This window comes from Pteronotus mesoamericanus, unplaced genomic scaffold (genome assembly GCF_021234165.1).
Source record: "Pteronotus mesoamericanus isolate MK-2021 breed Mesoamerican mustached bat unplaced genomic scaffold, CSHL_Meso_final contig_84, whole genome shotgun sequence".
Lineage (NCBI taxonomy): Eukaryota > Metazoa > Chordata > Mammalia > Chiroptera > Mormoopidae > Pteronotus > Pteronotus mesoamericanus.
Window position 1 is genome coordinate 7934911 of NW_026555267.1, and position 15308 is coordinate 7950218.

At 39.2% G+C, this 15308-nt stretch overlaps 1 protein-coding gene across 1 annotated transcript in view; it reads left to right on the forward strand.

Moving 5' to 3' along the window:
- Positions 1-15308, forward strand: part of LOC129080206 (leucine-rich repeat-containing protein 37B-like) — a 37391-nt gene that overhangs the window by 7250 nt on the left and 14833 nt on the right. Inside the window, exons 3-8 of the mRNA XM_054585502.1 lie at positions 2866-2937; positions 3897-3968; positions 4612-4692; positions 10181-10252; positions 10834-10908; positions 13349-13464. Coding sequence (XP_054441477.1) covers positions 2866-2937; positions 3897-3968; positions 4612-4692; positions 10181-10252; positions 10834-10908; positions 13349-13464 — 488 coding nt within the window. The remainder of the gene's footprint in view (positions 1-2865; positions 2938-3896; positions 3969-4611; positions 4693-10180; positions 10253-10833; positions 10909-13348; positions 13465-15308) is intronic.

Genomic DNA, 15308 nt, shown 5'->3' on the forward strand with positions numbered 1-15308 from the left:
CTCTGCCTTGAAGGCATAATCCGCAAATGGAAATTACATGCACACTTTTGCATGTATTGAAGAAAATGCAGTTTTCTAGGGGAAGGGTTCATAGCTCTTAGGAAGTTCTCACGGGGCTTCTGTCTCAAAAGATTAAGAGTCCCAAATGTAGGGGAGAAGAAAGACATTTCTTTTTCTATAAAGCTGTTCTTGACCTCACGAGTGATGATAAATGGATGGTTTGTTTTAAATAAAAGTAGCATACTGAAAACTGATGCCTGTCACTTTCTGAATTCATCGAACAAACATTTATGAAACATCTGCTATGTGCCAGGAACTTTTTTCTGTGCCAGGGATACAGGTCTTAGGACAAAATAGGCAAAATACCTCAGTTCTCAAGAGGCTTCCAAGTATATAATATAAAAATGAATACATAAATTATATGTTTAATAAATAGACATAATTTCAAGTATTAGTCAGTTCTTTGGCAAGAAAGCCAGGGAAGGAAAAAGTGAATCAATTTTGGAATGGCCTATTGTTTGCACTCTAGGTTTAGTTAAGTCCTAATAGTCTTCATGGTCTAAGAAGCATTCGCAGCTAAGCGGGAAGTCCTAACTGTAGAACTAACAACTATGGAGCTTGAATGACTCCACAGGTGCCTTCCTCCATTATCCCAGCATTAATTAAAAAGGATAGACCTTGATCCTACAAAGCCTCCATGAAATATTTCCTTACCCAAGCCACTGTGTCAACAGTACTCATACTCAAAAAAAAAAAAAAAAAAAAAAAAGAAAGAAAGAAGAAAGAAGAGAGAAAAAAGAGAAAAGTAAGAGAAGAAAAACAAAAAAAAATCTGAGCCCTCTCCATTTTGTAGAAATTAGGGAGGTGGGGCGAAGGATAACTGTCAACAATATATACTTAAGAGTGAATGCTGTGAAATTCAGGAACTGGCTTTGGTGAAAGGAAGCCCGACTGGAAGTCAGCCACGGGTATTTCTGAAATGTTACTTCATGCCTAGTTTTGACATTTTCATGACGTGATAGGATTTTAAATCTGGCTTTAACTCTTATTCCCTACAGTTTAAAATTTTTTTCTCGAGTCAAAATGAATATTTGAAGTTTTGCAGATCAGTGTATTTTACACTAGATAGTTGCTTCTTTGAAGCTGTTTCCTGGGAGGCAATTGACGATGACTGACGCATTCTCGGGAAAGTCTAAACTTTCTTTTCAGGTTTAATTTGTGATTGTCCTTTAAAATGTTTTATTCTCCTGTCATCCAAACAACTCCACAAAGAGAAACCCCATTCATTTAACATACATGCACCCTTTAGTTGCTGCCCATCTCACCGTGATATTCAGCCTCAGCAACAGCCTGACCTGGGACCAGCCAACCAGGGAAGACCTGCTGGAAGCAGCTGAGGATTAGCCCCCATTTCTTCTCTGTCCTTACTGAATCCTCCTCAGGTTTATAATGTTTACAGTTCAAATTAGTATATACAACTTTGATTTTGGCCCTTATTTTTTTTTGTATACTATTAATTCCTATGACCTTTTTGTTTATCAGCTATATTATACACATACAGTTTTGTAAAGTGATTTAGGGAGGCGCAATTTTTTCCATTTTTTCTATTTATGAAAAGGCTTACTATAAACATTGTTGGACATACTGATTTTTTTCCTTTTCGGACCATTTCCATGGAAATACGAAACCATTACCTAAGGGAGGTGAGCAAACAATCGGTCACAGCATCCCCTCCGACCATCCCCCCCTTCAAACATACTCTGACCACTGCTGCTCTTTCTTGTAATGCGGTGAGTTTCACATTGAGGTCAGGGTCTTTGATGCATTCAACATATAATAATTATAGAGATTATTAATAGGATATTCCACATTTTTTCACAGTCAGTGTTCAAAATATCTAATGTATTGTCATTGCTAGGTGTAGTCAATGTAAAAACTGTTGATGAGAAAGTTTACATTCTTTTTCCCATACTAAGTCCGTGAAATCTCAATTTGGTTGCTAACTTTTTTTTATCAGAAGGATGATTCATATTTAGATTCTATAAATTTACAGTCGAAAAAGTCATAGACAGAGGGATGTTAAGAATAGTACAGGAAATGGAGAAGCCAAAGAACTTTCTACACGTGACCCAATAACCTGAACTAAGGAGGGGATTGCTAAAGGGAAGGGGGGTATGGGTAGAGGCGATCAAAGGGAAAAAGTGGGACAACTGTAATAACATAACCAATAAAATATACTACAAAAATAAAATAAAGCAGCATCACATACTCAGGTTGTTGCTAACATACTTCAAGGGAGTCAGAGAAAAAGCTGTGGTTGGAGAGGGGTACGCTGGGGGCTTCCGGGATGCTGGGGGTGTTCTCTCTGGACAGGAACGGTGTTCTCTGGGTATTTGTATTTATCTTGGATGCATTTATTTTATGCCCTTGTTCGTTTTGAAAAGAATGTCTTAATGGGGGAAATAATCAAATCACTTGCAGATCTGATATAGTTCTGTATAGGGCTTTCCTAATGATATTTGGGAAAAGAGAGGAGAAAATGGCAGTTCTGCCAATGGTGGTACCACCCAGAGTTAGGTTCTAACAGAGGGTCTGTGATCTAGAGAGTATGCTCTACATACACGATTTGGTCAGAAGAGTGAACAGGAGTCCGTGAGTGTGTGTGTGATGGAGAGAGAGGGACCCGAAGGAGGACATGAGAAGAAAGGTTTGAAGAAAAACAGAGCACAGATCACCATCCTTAAATAAAAGTTGGGGTAGTTTGATGGCACCATTACCCAGGTTTCTCCATATGTGTATTTCTGTGTAGTAAATAGTTGTAGTTATTTTGCATTTTGATCCAGAACTAACCTTTTTCTTTTTCAGAATCCTCAGCGGCAATGATTTAAGAGAATTGCGTAAGGATTCATTTGAAGGCCTGCTATTCCTCAAATATTTGTAAGTTAATTGTATTTGTTTATGAGTTTTTAGTTAGATTATCTATAATATGAATAAGGGGTTCAAATGAGATAATCTTTACAATTTCTCTGCTACAACTATGTAAGTTAGCATCGGGCTCCAGCCCATCTTGAGCATTTAATATCTCCTATGCACTTTCAATTTTTTCATCGTATAGGCAAGATATAGATAAGAAAAAGTCTTCAGTTATAGAGAAAAAGTGATAATGAGGTTTGAGTAATGATACACACCCATATGAACCTTATTCCATAGGTGCTCATATACCATCTGCTTGTACTTACATCTAGTTTCAGGCTCATGGATCAAATCAGGCCTATGGTCTGTTTTCATACAGCCTGTAAGTTAAGAATACTTTTTACACGTCGAAGGGCCGTAAATGGGAGAAGAAAAGAAAGAAACAAAGAAGAATATGCGAGGCAGACTGTCTGTGGCCTGCAAAGCCTAAAATATTTACTGTCTGGTCTTTACAGAAAAGGTTTTAAAATGTTGATTTAGTAAAATGGGAGGAACCGAGGTTAATCTCAAATTGTCTCCTACAGGACAAGAAAATAGCGAACACTTATGTAATTTGAATGCCATTAACCCAGAATTTTCTGATAACTTAAGAATTTTAAGAATTAAAAACATGGATATAGATATGGAATTAGCACTACCCATGTGTAATGAGCATTCTTATTTTTCCCTCAAAAACTTGGGCAAAAAACTGCTCATTATACACAGCAAAGTACGGTATTTTATTTATAAAGATCACGAAGGTGAGACTCTTTACGGATGTGGGGGCAGGGTTAGGGGTTCCTAACCTAACCAATTCCTAAAGTTTAGAGTTGAAAACTAAAGCTACATATTCAATATTATCCTTCTAACCTCTACCAGTCATTTCTACTATTTAGGTATGTAATAGCTAATTGAGGCAATATTTTTCTTTTACGTTTTTCTAGAGATTTATCTGACAACAACATAAAGTATATTGAGGAGAATACATTTGAAACACTGCCTTTTTTGGAATATCTGTAAGTTATAACGATAACTTCATTATGCCTAGAATTTTTATAAAACTTCATTGCAAACCTCTTTGTTATTTCTTTTCAAGTAAGACTAAAATTTCATTAATAGAAAGCTACTAAAGTTATGGAGCAAATCCTTCTTGTCTGTAGCACAAACTAGCGTGAGAATCATCTCACGGATCAGAATGAGGCGTTCTGTAGCAGTGGTTCTCAGCCAGGGTGATTTTGCACCCAGGGGACACTTGGCAATACCCAAGGACATTTTTAGTTGTCAGAACTGTAGATATGCTACTGGCATGTAGTGGGCAGAGGCCAGAATTGTCCAACATCCTACAATGCATAGGACAGCCCCCCACAACAAAGAATTATCTAGCCCAAAATGTCAGTAGTGTTTGTGTAACCCTGATCTAGAGGAATAAGGACCACTTAGTCCAAGTGTTGTCTGAGCACTTCGTGTTTTGTATCGAATGCCCTGCATGTGTAAACATGAAAGCATAAGTCATAAGCAGATGTCTTCCACGGTGAGATTTACTCAGTGTATAGAGGGACTGTTGAGGCGGTTTTATCATATAAAAATTAAGATCATTGCCAAAGGATAAATGATCTGAAAGAATTTTCTTTTGTCTTCTGTTTGTTTCTTCTTTTGAAGAAATCTCGGTGGCAATTTACTCACAGAACTGAACATTGGAACGTTTCGGGCCTGGCATGGAATGCAGTTTCTACACACAATGTAAGTGAAATAGAAGAGAAATACACTTAAAAGCTATGTGTAAAAACATCATACAGTGATTCGTTGGCTGGATGTAAGCCCAGTGTGAACGCTGAAAAGTGTGGCTTCAGGGCCCTTCATTTTTTTCAAATGAGGAAACAAACTATGGTACAAAGAGGCCAACAGACTTGCTTGGCTCATGTATGGCAGGCTCCACGTTCCCCAGCACTGCACGTTGGCACGGGCAATAAAAGGCACCAAGCAAATACCATTCACAGCAGCATTATCACGGCTGTCTCAGTGGTGCTGCAGCTCCGACGTGTGAATGGTCCTGGAAATTCCACTTCTGAATTTAACTTTGATTCCTGCTCATATGCAAAGATTCTAGCTGCCTAAATGTATGGAACATAGAACTGAAGGAATTAAGCTTAGCTCAGAGTTCTCTTCAGCCATGAGTCTCCTTTAAATGGTAAAGCAGAAAAAATTCCTCAAAACCTGCCGCAGGGCACTTCTCTCCTCAATAATCCAGGCTAGATTTCTTTCTTTCTTTTTTTTTTTTAAAGAAAATATGTAGTGAATTGTCCACGGCAATGGGAACCTTTGAGGTATGGGAAAAAGACGCTGTTTTTGTCCAGCCAAGCTGTGTGGTGTGAAAAAATAGCCATAAAGAAAATACATTGCTGTAGCCTAATTCCAATTTCTTTCCTGACTACTGCTCAGTGAGAAATGTGGGTTTTCTTCCTTTGCAGCTCAAAAATTCTGTGATTTCCTTGTGACATGAGCACATCATAGTACGTATGTGCAATAGCCTGAAAAGGAATTTTGACTCATGGTGAAGATGATCCTTCACACCTGCCTTTGAAACGACTGTCTTATTGTCCTATAATTCAGAAATCCAACTTCCCACAATTCCTTTCAGCTTAGACGCAGGGGTGTAGGGTGTGTCTGGAGCTGGACTGACAGTTCCTGCAGATGCCCATCTGTAGCAGCCTTCCTTTTCCCTGTTTAATTTGCCGATGCCTCCCTTCGGGAAGGAACACTGAGGGTCAGTTTTCCTTGGCCAGCGCATGAGAGAGCAGACTCACTGGGTCCCTCCACCCAGAGGTTTTGGTTACGATATCAGTACAATATCTTAATCTCCCTACATTTAATAAGCATTGTGTAATACAGAGTGTCTTATAAGAATCTGAGTTTCGTTATAGTCAGGAAGGCAGCACGGGAAAGAAAAGGCTGACCGGGTGCCATGCCCACTGTGTATCATCAGCACTCCACTACGTGCTGGGGCTACATAGAAGAATTGGACAGGGGCTTTATCCGCAAGAAACTTTTGTACTGGAAAGAGGAAGAAGGATGCTGATGGGAAAGCATGAGACCCATGCCAGCATCTCTACAGCAGGGTAACGAGATAGGAGGGAGACAAAGTGGGAAATGCATGGTGAGTTAGAAAAGATTTGTAATAAAGCAGACACCAACTTGTTTTTCTTGAGTTTCTGGGTTCATTTTAAATGACAGAAAAAGGTCATGAAAGAATCAGAGCTGGCTGGTGTTAGAAGTAAAGATACTCATATGATTTCCCTGGAGCTTTAGTGTTAAAACTAACTCACATTTATTTTCAAAAGATTGTCACAATACCATGAGTGTGTGCTGGGGGATGAACTCCTCCTTTTCGGGGCCAAATCTTTGTTACGGACAAAGCCAAGTTGCTTCAGGAAACATTTGCCATAGTGAGATGCAAACTAAATTGCATCTTTTTCCAAAGGCAACTTGCCAAGGGAAGGTGCCACTCATCAAGTTAAGTCATCTTGTCATCTATGTGACATATCACTGGTGTTTCTGTAAGTTGAAACAATAATTTTCTCTGCATTACAAAGAGCCTGTAAGAAGTTTGAGGTGGGTTTATCATGAATTGAATACAGCTTAAGCTTCATGGCGCTTCCTTTGCATAGACCCTTTCTAAAGTCTTGAGAGGGGCACTAGCAATTTTCATATTTAAAGCTTGGCATGTTTGTATTAGGATTTCCCAAAACAGAAGATGCTCAGTCTCCACAGAACCTTGATTCACCTCTGGGGTTCAGGTAATGACAACTCAGTAAGTTCCTTGAATGAAATCTCTGTGTTATTGATGAACACCGGGTGAAGAAATTAGCAATGTGGTAAAGAGTGTATCTAGTTTTGAAACCAGAAAATCCGGCTCTCACGCTGCCTGTCACCTACTAGACCCAATAGGCAGAAATGGGGATTGAATCCTTATGAGTGCTTTACTCAGATGACCAGCGATCTGAGAAGACAGAGGGTTTGTAGCCTAACAGGCCGTCTTACAGGTCCTTTCAACCCAGCCTTTTTTATAATGGGGCAAAAGTGTAGGTAAAGGGCCCGCAGTTGAAGGGAAAGAAGTGTAGGTGAGGAATTTGGAATTCCGGAAAGAGGTTAATCAGATAAAAACTGCAGTCTGTCAATTTCCATAACAACCTTTCATCCGCTGAACAGTGATTTTCTTTATCTATGTCCCGTGTCCTGGGTGATTTCTTTATCTCTCTCCTGGGTGGTGGATTGTCTCTCCCGGGAACACAATAGCCAGGATACCACCTTGGAGCACAAAGGTCAATCGCTTGTGGCCTCCTGCAGTCGGGGCGGGCCTGGCCGTACCTGCAGTTCCTGAAGCAATAGCTTCCTCTGTTGACAGATCTTTTGTCCCTTTTAAAATTTGGTTATCTCTTTATTGAGTTGTAAGAGATCCTTATATATTCTGAATGGGAGCCTTTATCAAATATATAATTTGCAAATATTTTCTCCCAGTCTCTGAGTTGTCTTTTCACTTTCTTGGTAGTGTCCTTTGACGCACAAAAGTGTTTCATTTTTATAAAGTCTAATTGATCTATTTTTCCTTGGGTTGGGTTTTAGTATCCTGTCTAAGAAATTGTTGGCCTAATACAAGGTCATAGAGGTTTACCCCTTGTTTTCTCCTTAGGGCGTTACAGCTTTAGCTCTTCTATTTAAGGTATTTGATTCATTTTTAGTTGACTTGTATATATGGTATGAAGTGTAGGCGGAGGTCAACTTCATTATTTTGCATGTAGATATACAGTCATCCCAGCACCATTTGAAATGGCCGTTCTTTCCACATTGAATTGCTTTGACACCCTTGTGGAAAATCAATAGACAGCACATGTGAGGGTTCACCTCTGGACTATCAAGTCGGTTCCATTGATTTATATGTCTAACCTTACGCCAGTACCACACTGACTGCTGTGGCTTTGAACCAGGCTTTGAAACCAGGGTGGGCGTGTCCTCCCGTGTTGTTCCTTCCGAGATTGTTTTGGCTGTTCTTGGTCCCTTGAATTGCCATATGATTTTACAGTTAGCTTGCCAATTTCTCGAAAGGAGTCCGTTGAAATGTTGGTAGGGATTGCATTGAAACCATAGATAGATTTGGAGCAGAGGGCCATTTTAACAGTATCAGCTTCAGATCCCTGGACGCAGCAGGCTTTTCCATTTGTTTACATCTTCTTTAATTTCTTTAACAATGTGTTGTAGCTTTTAGTATATGAGTCATGCACTTCTTTGGTTAAGTTTTTTGCTAAGCATTCCATTCTTTTTGATACCGTTATAGATGGAATTATTTCTCAATTTCATTTTTGGGTTACTCATTGCTAGCGTACAGAAATACAGCTAATTTTTGTATATTGGGCTTGCATCCTGCAACCTTGCTGAACTCATATATTAGTGCTAATAGTTCTTTCCTAGATTCTCAGGAACGTGTCTCATGGTCTTCCAATTCCTGAGCATATGTTGAAGCACTTCCGAGTCTCCATAGACATCTCATTTCTCACCATTTACTTTTAAGCTTTTCTGTTAGGCTACTTTTAGTGGCAACTATTATCCCTTGCCTCAACAGCTATCATGTTAAAACATTTACCTGCAATTGTTTTCACAAAATTGCCCCCGAGGAGAGAGGCTTTTGGTGCTACCCTGCTCTCAGTCACGTCAAAGACAAACCTTTCAAGTGAGTCTTCAGGGAGCCACCAGACAATTCTTAGGGAATGAGATTTGGCTCCATTCTGCTCCCTGTGGTACAGGGCATGTGGACTATTTTTCAAGATAACCACTGGGATGGAGAGCAAAGGTGTAGGATAAGTTAAAGCAACACAGATCCCCGTTCTTAGAAATATGAAACCTTTTTCTTGAAGAAATGTTCCCTGGATTCTTGCAAGCTGGTTGGTTGAATTTCCAGAGTTTGAGAAAGCTGAGTCTGTTTTCTCCAGTTGCATTTTTTGTTGCTCTTTTAGAATGAATTTTCTTGTGTCCTTACTTCGCCGTTTTTACTAATTTGCCTACAATATGGTTTTAAATCTTTACAGTCTCCATGACTGTAAGCTAGTTAAATATTTAATCATGGGAGTTGATTAGGGAACAGGAATAAAAAAAGAAAATTTAATTGTCATTGAGGCTCTCCCAGATGGGTACATGAAGTTTGAAAATGTATTTCTATATTCAGTGGTCTGAAAAGTAAGGTTAAAGTACGAGTTATTTTAAACCCCTTTTCTTCATAGAGGGTAAACACAGGCTTTGGAGTTAGAACTGTGTTCAGATTCCTGCTCTTACTAACTTGATGACCTAGGGCAAGTTATATAACCTCTCTGTGCCTCAGTTTCCTCATCTGTAAAATGGGGTAATAATCATAACTGTCAGTAAGATTATTGTGAAAATGACACTAATGATTCTTAGCTTATTACACGAATAACCTAAAGAGAGATTGTCTTTTCTCTCTTGTTTTGTTTTGTTTTGCTTTGCTTGTTTTAAAGAGTTGAGAATAAAATTTATTTCTGCATTTGGAATAAAAATTATTGTCAGAAAACAAATTTGTTCATTTTATCGATATATTATTAAAATGTTCTTTGTTTATTTAAGAAACATTTATTAAATACCTAGAAAATTTCTGGCACTGACAGTCCGAGAAATTCGTAAGTATACAATTGATAAGGTGATTACATGCAATGTCAGGAAGCCCGTGACACAAGAATACACATGGGAGTATGGGATGGAAGTATGGTTTTCACCGGTTCCTCTTAGATTTATCCCTTCTTTGGCTCTCAAACCAAGGAATTAGTCTTATTTTTATTTTTACCTAGGTAGTTTAAACTGCGACTTAACCTGTAGATGAAAGAAGAGCAACTTGAATTATGGAGGATACTACAATAAGTAGTTTCTATAGAGCAAGAGCTTCTTATCAGTATAGTCACTTCCAGGGGTTTCAGTCTGACAAGTTCTTTGGCAACTTTTTTTCTTTGCTGTCCACTTTTCTTCTTCTTCTTTACTTCTCTTCCCCATTTTATCATTTAGAGACCGGACTAGTTCCCCAAAAGAGAGTGCTTTACAGATTCTAAGGGTATCTATAAGACAGAAAATCATTTTTTTAACCTTCTAGTTTCGTACCAACAGAATGAATACACATGCTTTCATGGCAATTACTGAAAATGCAGATAATTTTAATTCCATTGCATTTTTTCAGAATTCTCCATCATAATCCTCTGACAACCATTGAAGACACATATCTTTTTAAGTTGCCGGAGTTAAAACATTTGTAAGTATTCCCACAATCTTCTTGGATAATGAGATAATTTCTGACCTTTCTTACTTTTGTCAAAGATTAAGTACTTTGCATTTTGACTAAAAGGTCATAATTTAAATTATAACTGGTTTACTGCATAAAAGTTATTGGCATAGCAAAATGATTAAGAGAGAATGCAGACAGACAAGAGAGCCCGCAGGAAAGGGAGCGATGTCGAAGAGCATACAGACACGGGGTATGTGAAGCATGTAGAAACACCATTCATCTCAAAAAGAAAAAAGGAGTAAGCTGTACATTATGTATTTTTAAAGAGTAATAAAGTGGTGGGTGCAAGTGAGAATGACAAGGAGAATAGTGGTAAAAAAGACAAACCAGGTTGTACTGTTCACCAACATCATTAATTTGACTATGCAAATAAACTTACATTTCTTCAAGAAGAGCTCTCTGAAATTATCCCCTATGGCAAGTCAGCTTTTGAGTTGGCTTAATGGAGAAGCCAGAACTGAGGTAACCAGACGTCTTTCAGCGTCTTTTAAACCATAGAATTTTTGTCTTTGGGTTCATTTCATGCATGTTTGGACCTTCTCCTTCAGGGACTTGGGAGGAACACAAGTGTCACTTGCAACGGTTGAGAACATCCTCACGATGACCACTGAAATGAAAAAACTGTACGTTGATTTTTCTTAAGTTTACTTTCGCCTAGTTGTTTTAGGTTTGTTTTATTATTTTCTTAAGTCAGGTTTATTGAGGTATAATTTTATTTAATTAAATCTCCTCTTTTAAAGAATACACTTTAATGAGTTTTAATAAATTTGTAGTTATGTACCACCGTGACATTTGAGACAGAATAGTTTTGTCATCCCCAAAATGCTCCTCGTATTTTTTTGTGGTCAATTCCTCCTTCTGCCATTAGCCCCTGGCAGGTACCAATCTGATTTTTGTCGCTGTAGTCTTCTTGCTTTTTCCAGAGGGTCTTAAAAATGAAATCATGTAGAGTGTAGCCTTTGGTGGTGGCTTCTTTCACTTAGCATAATCCTTTTGAGATTCATTCATGTTATTGCATCTATGAGTAGTTAGTTCCTTTTTATTGCTGTGTAGTTTTCCAGTTGTGTGAAGATACTGATTTGTTTAATGCAGTCATCAGTTAATGGGTATTTAAATTGCTTCCACTTTTTTGGCTCTAAATAAAGCTGCTAAAAGCATTCACTTGCAGGTCTTTGTGTGAACATACGTTTTCATGGCTTTGGGGTGAAACCCCTAAGGGTGGGATTGCCGCCTCATATGCAGAGAGCATGTTTAACTTTCTAAGAAACGGCTACACTGTGCTCTAAAGTGGTTGTACTATCTTGCTTTCCCACCTGCAGTAGATGAAAGTTGCAACTGCTCCACATTTTGACCTAATCTTTATATTTTTGTTTCTCTTTAAAATTAGCCCTTCTAGTAGAAATGTAGTTGTATTGCATTGTGGTTTTAATTTGCATTTCTTTAAGAGCTGATGATGTAGAGTATCTATGTGAAAATATCTTTTTCAATGAAGTGCCTGTCTAAATCCAATGTCTTGAAAACTGTTGTTACATATATTTTGCCTGTTTTTTAAAATTGTTTTAGGCAGGAGGTTAAATTGGTCCCAGTTCCTCCATCGTGGTCAAAACCAGTTATATTCTTTGTTTGCCCCCAATAATATTCTTTAAATCTGTTTTGTTTTGATCCAGGATCCAATCAAAGATCAAGCATCACATCTCTTTTCTTTGTTTCCTTTAATCTAAAACATTTATCTATCTATCTATCTATATAGTTGTTGTTGTTGTTGTTGTTGTTCTTCTTCTTCTTCTTTTATGACACGGGCATTTTTGGTGTGTCTAAGATGGTTGTCTTATAAATTGTCCCGCAGTCTGGATTTGTCTGTTTCCTCAGGATTAGATTCAAGGTAAACTATTTTGGAAAGAATACTACAATAGTGACGTCTCCTTCCTAGCTCACCACTTCAAGCAGCCCATAATGCTAAGTTTGATCATTTAGTAAACATGCTATTTTCCAGATCTCTCCATTGTAAAGTTATTTTTCCCTTGGTAGTTAATAAATAATGTGTAGAATGATACCTTGGGATCAGTGAACATTCTACTCTCAACTTTTTACCCAACTGTGCATCAATGATAATCCGTGTCCGATAGATTATTACATTGGTGGTTACAAAGTGACACTCTTTTTCTAATCTTAGTATTCCTTCTACATTTATTAGCTGGCATTATTCTATAGATAACAGTTTACCTCTTTTCTTTTTGAGTGTCATTATGAACTCATGGGTTCTTCTTTAAATTAATTATGTTATAGCTCATTATCGTCACTCTTTTGAGTGTTCAGATTGCCCAGGTTTGTCCAATGCAGTTTCCTATTATTTAACCACACCATGTTTTTATGCCCACAGTAATTTCTAATACAGTTACCACTCACAATCAGGAATTACTGACAATTAGGGATTTATAAGGGAGGGACTTCTCCAGAGTCTTCTTAGAAGTCTTCCCTCTTCTTCTGTACTCTCAACCCAAAGTGAGACTTTTGGGTTTAGAAAAGGAGATGTTTCTGAATTAAACGACAGATCAGCGTCTCTCAAGTCTAATCCCTCCCACCTTTAGCGTAGGCATACCCTACCCACCCACTGCCAGTCTTAATCTTCTGTTGGGCACTTCTGTTCTCCTCTCTATTTATCTACAATAGTCAAGAGTAACAAATGGCTGCCCTGGCTGGTACAGCTCAGTTGGTTGGAGCATATTCCCATAAACCGAAAGGTGGCGGGTTTCATTTCCAGCCCGTCAGGACACATACCTAGGGTTTAGGTGAGGTCCCCAATTGGTGTTTCTCTCTCCCATTGATGTTTCTCTCCCTCTCTCTGTCCCTCTCCCTTCCCTTCTCTCTCAAATCAATAAGCATGTTCTCTGGCGAGGATTAAAAAACAAGTAACAAATGGCAACTGATGCCCACCAAACTGTTGAGGGGGTGAACTCCAACAACTCTTTGGTGCATAGCCCTGTGGCAGCCTCTGCCTACGTCTTCTACCCGCTCCAATAAGTTTTTTGCCAATAATTTAATTCTCTGCATTCCCATTTATAGGACCCTACCTCACGATTTGGCCTGCTGCCTCTGCCAGTTCAAAAGTAATATCGAGGCTGTGAGCCTGACAGTCAAATTGCATTGTGCTGCTCAATGTCTGAAAAACACACGTTGTGGTAAGTCTGAATTGCTGAAAGGTAAATTCTTTCATTTGTATTTGTTTTAATTTTTAATTGATGCTAAAAATGTTTTTAAAGATTTTATTTATTTACTTTTAGAGGGGGGGAGGGGGGAGAAAGAGAGGGAGAGAACCATCAATGTGTGGTTGCCTCTCACTTTTCCCCTATTGGGGACCTGGCCCGCAACCCAACCGTGTGCCCTAGACTGGGAATCGAACGAGTGACCTGCTGGTTGGCAGGCCAGCACTCAGTCCACTGAGCCACACCAGCCGGGGCTGATGATAATAAATTTTTAAGCAAATAAGGTAACTGCGTTATTTTCAGTCCTGCATTCAGAGTTAAACTCCCCAAATGTCTAAGAACCACTTTCTTGGTAAAAGTCAGATTAAGGAACAAGAGAAAGGGAAGGAAGGGGGAAGGGAAGTAACATGAACGGACACATAGTGCATGTTGTGCTCTCATCCTGGTGCTTTACTTTCAAATGAGAACTTGTTCATTAGTGTCACAGTTTGTAAACTGGTTTTGGGTGCATTAGGTCCCATTTGCCCTTTGCCTCCCCGGATGGGTAAAGATACATTTTTAGTTGTTTTTGCAATTTTATAAAAAGAGTACAAGTGATGCTGTTTTATGAAAGTTTTATTTGGAAACTGAGAGTTTCTGGTTTTATCACCAGAGGCTACTACCAAACTACTAATGGGAGGGAGGACTCTTGTCTTCTTAGACTGCCCAACTCTGACCTTGCTCTGAAGCTCAAGGTTTTCTAGCCACCAAACACTTTGGTGCTTTTAAGTATTGTTCTACAAATTATGTTTATTGGCACCCATTTTTAACTTCCAAAATGTGCTTTCAGGCCCGGGTAGCCTGAATATGGGACTCTGGCAGTGACCTGGGGAACATCATAGATAAAAATGCTGTGCTACTTATATAAAGAGAGTGTTGCTTATTTTTCCAAACAATGTTTTTTTTTGGCCATCTATATTGCTCCCTTCTACCCCAAAGGTGGGCAGAACAGGTATTTTAATCTCCTTTTGCAGGTGAGTAAAAACAAGAGTAGAGAGTGTTAAGTGCCGTTACCTAGTGCCCAGGTCTCCGGCTTTCAGTTTTGGGCTGTGCACGCCCACGCTCCCCCGTTTCGGGACCTTCAGCTCCTTCTCTGACCCTCACCTTCACCAGCAATACTTTTAATTCTTCTGGAATGGAAACCCAGTCACACGATGGTACACTTGAACTTCACACAGTCAGAAGCTTCAGACGGTTCCCCAAGTAAAGCAGAAAATGTATGAAAATGAAAGGAAAGCAGAGTAGGCATCTCGCGAAACTTGCCTTTTCCCTTCTGTATTTTAGGACCCCACGTAGTAGTCCATAGATATGGTGAACATCCCACACTGGCACACAACCTGCCCAATCTCTTAACATACATCCCAGATGCCTGCCTAAAGCTAAGCCAAGAGCAAGAGTGGACAGAGTGGTTTTTATCTATGTAGAGCCTTCTGTTATGGGGGCTGGGATATGTGGAAGCAGGGACCAAGCTAATGCATTGGTGGGTAAGTGGCTAGGGGCATGTCCAGGTGAGGACCCGTTAGCAGTGGGTGTTAATCACGGTCATCTGTGATGGTAGCAAGAACATGAGCACGCGAAGGGGTGGAGAGAGGAAGCCTTATGATCCCTCTGCCTCTGAGCAGGACATCATGGGGTCCATGAATGTGAGGAGTCACAGTAGGTCTGCAGAGAACCTAACTGAGTGGGGTCTTCCACCCTTGCTTTTTCTCCAGTACCTACTAACTGGCCATTGCGGACCAATGGAATAATCCTAAATATAGTTGCTGTATGTCCCACTACGG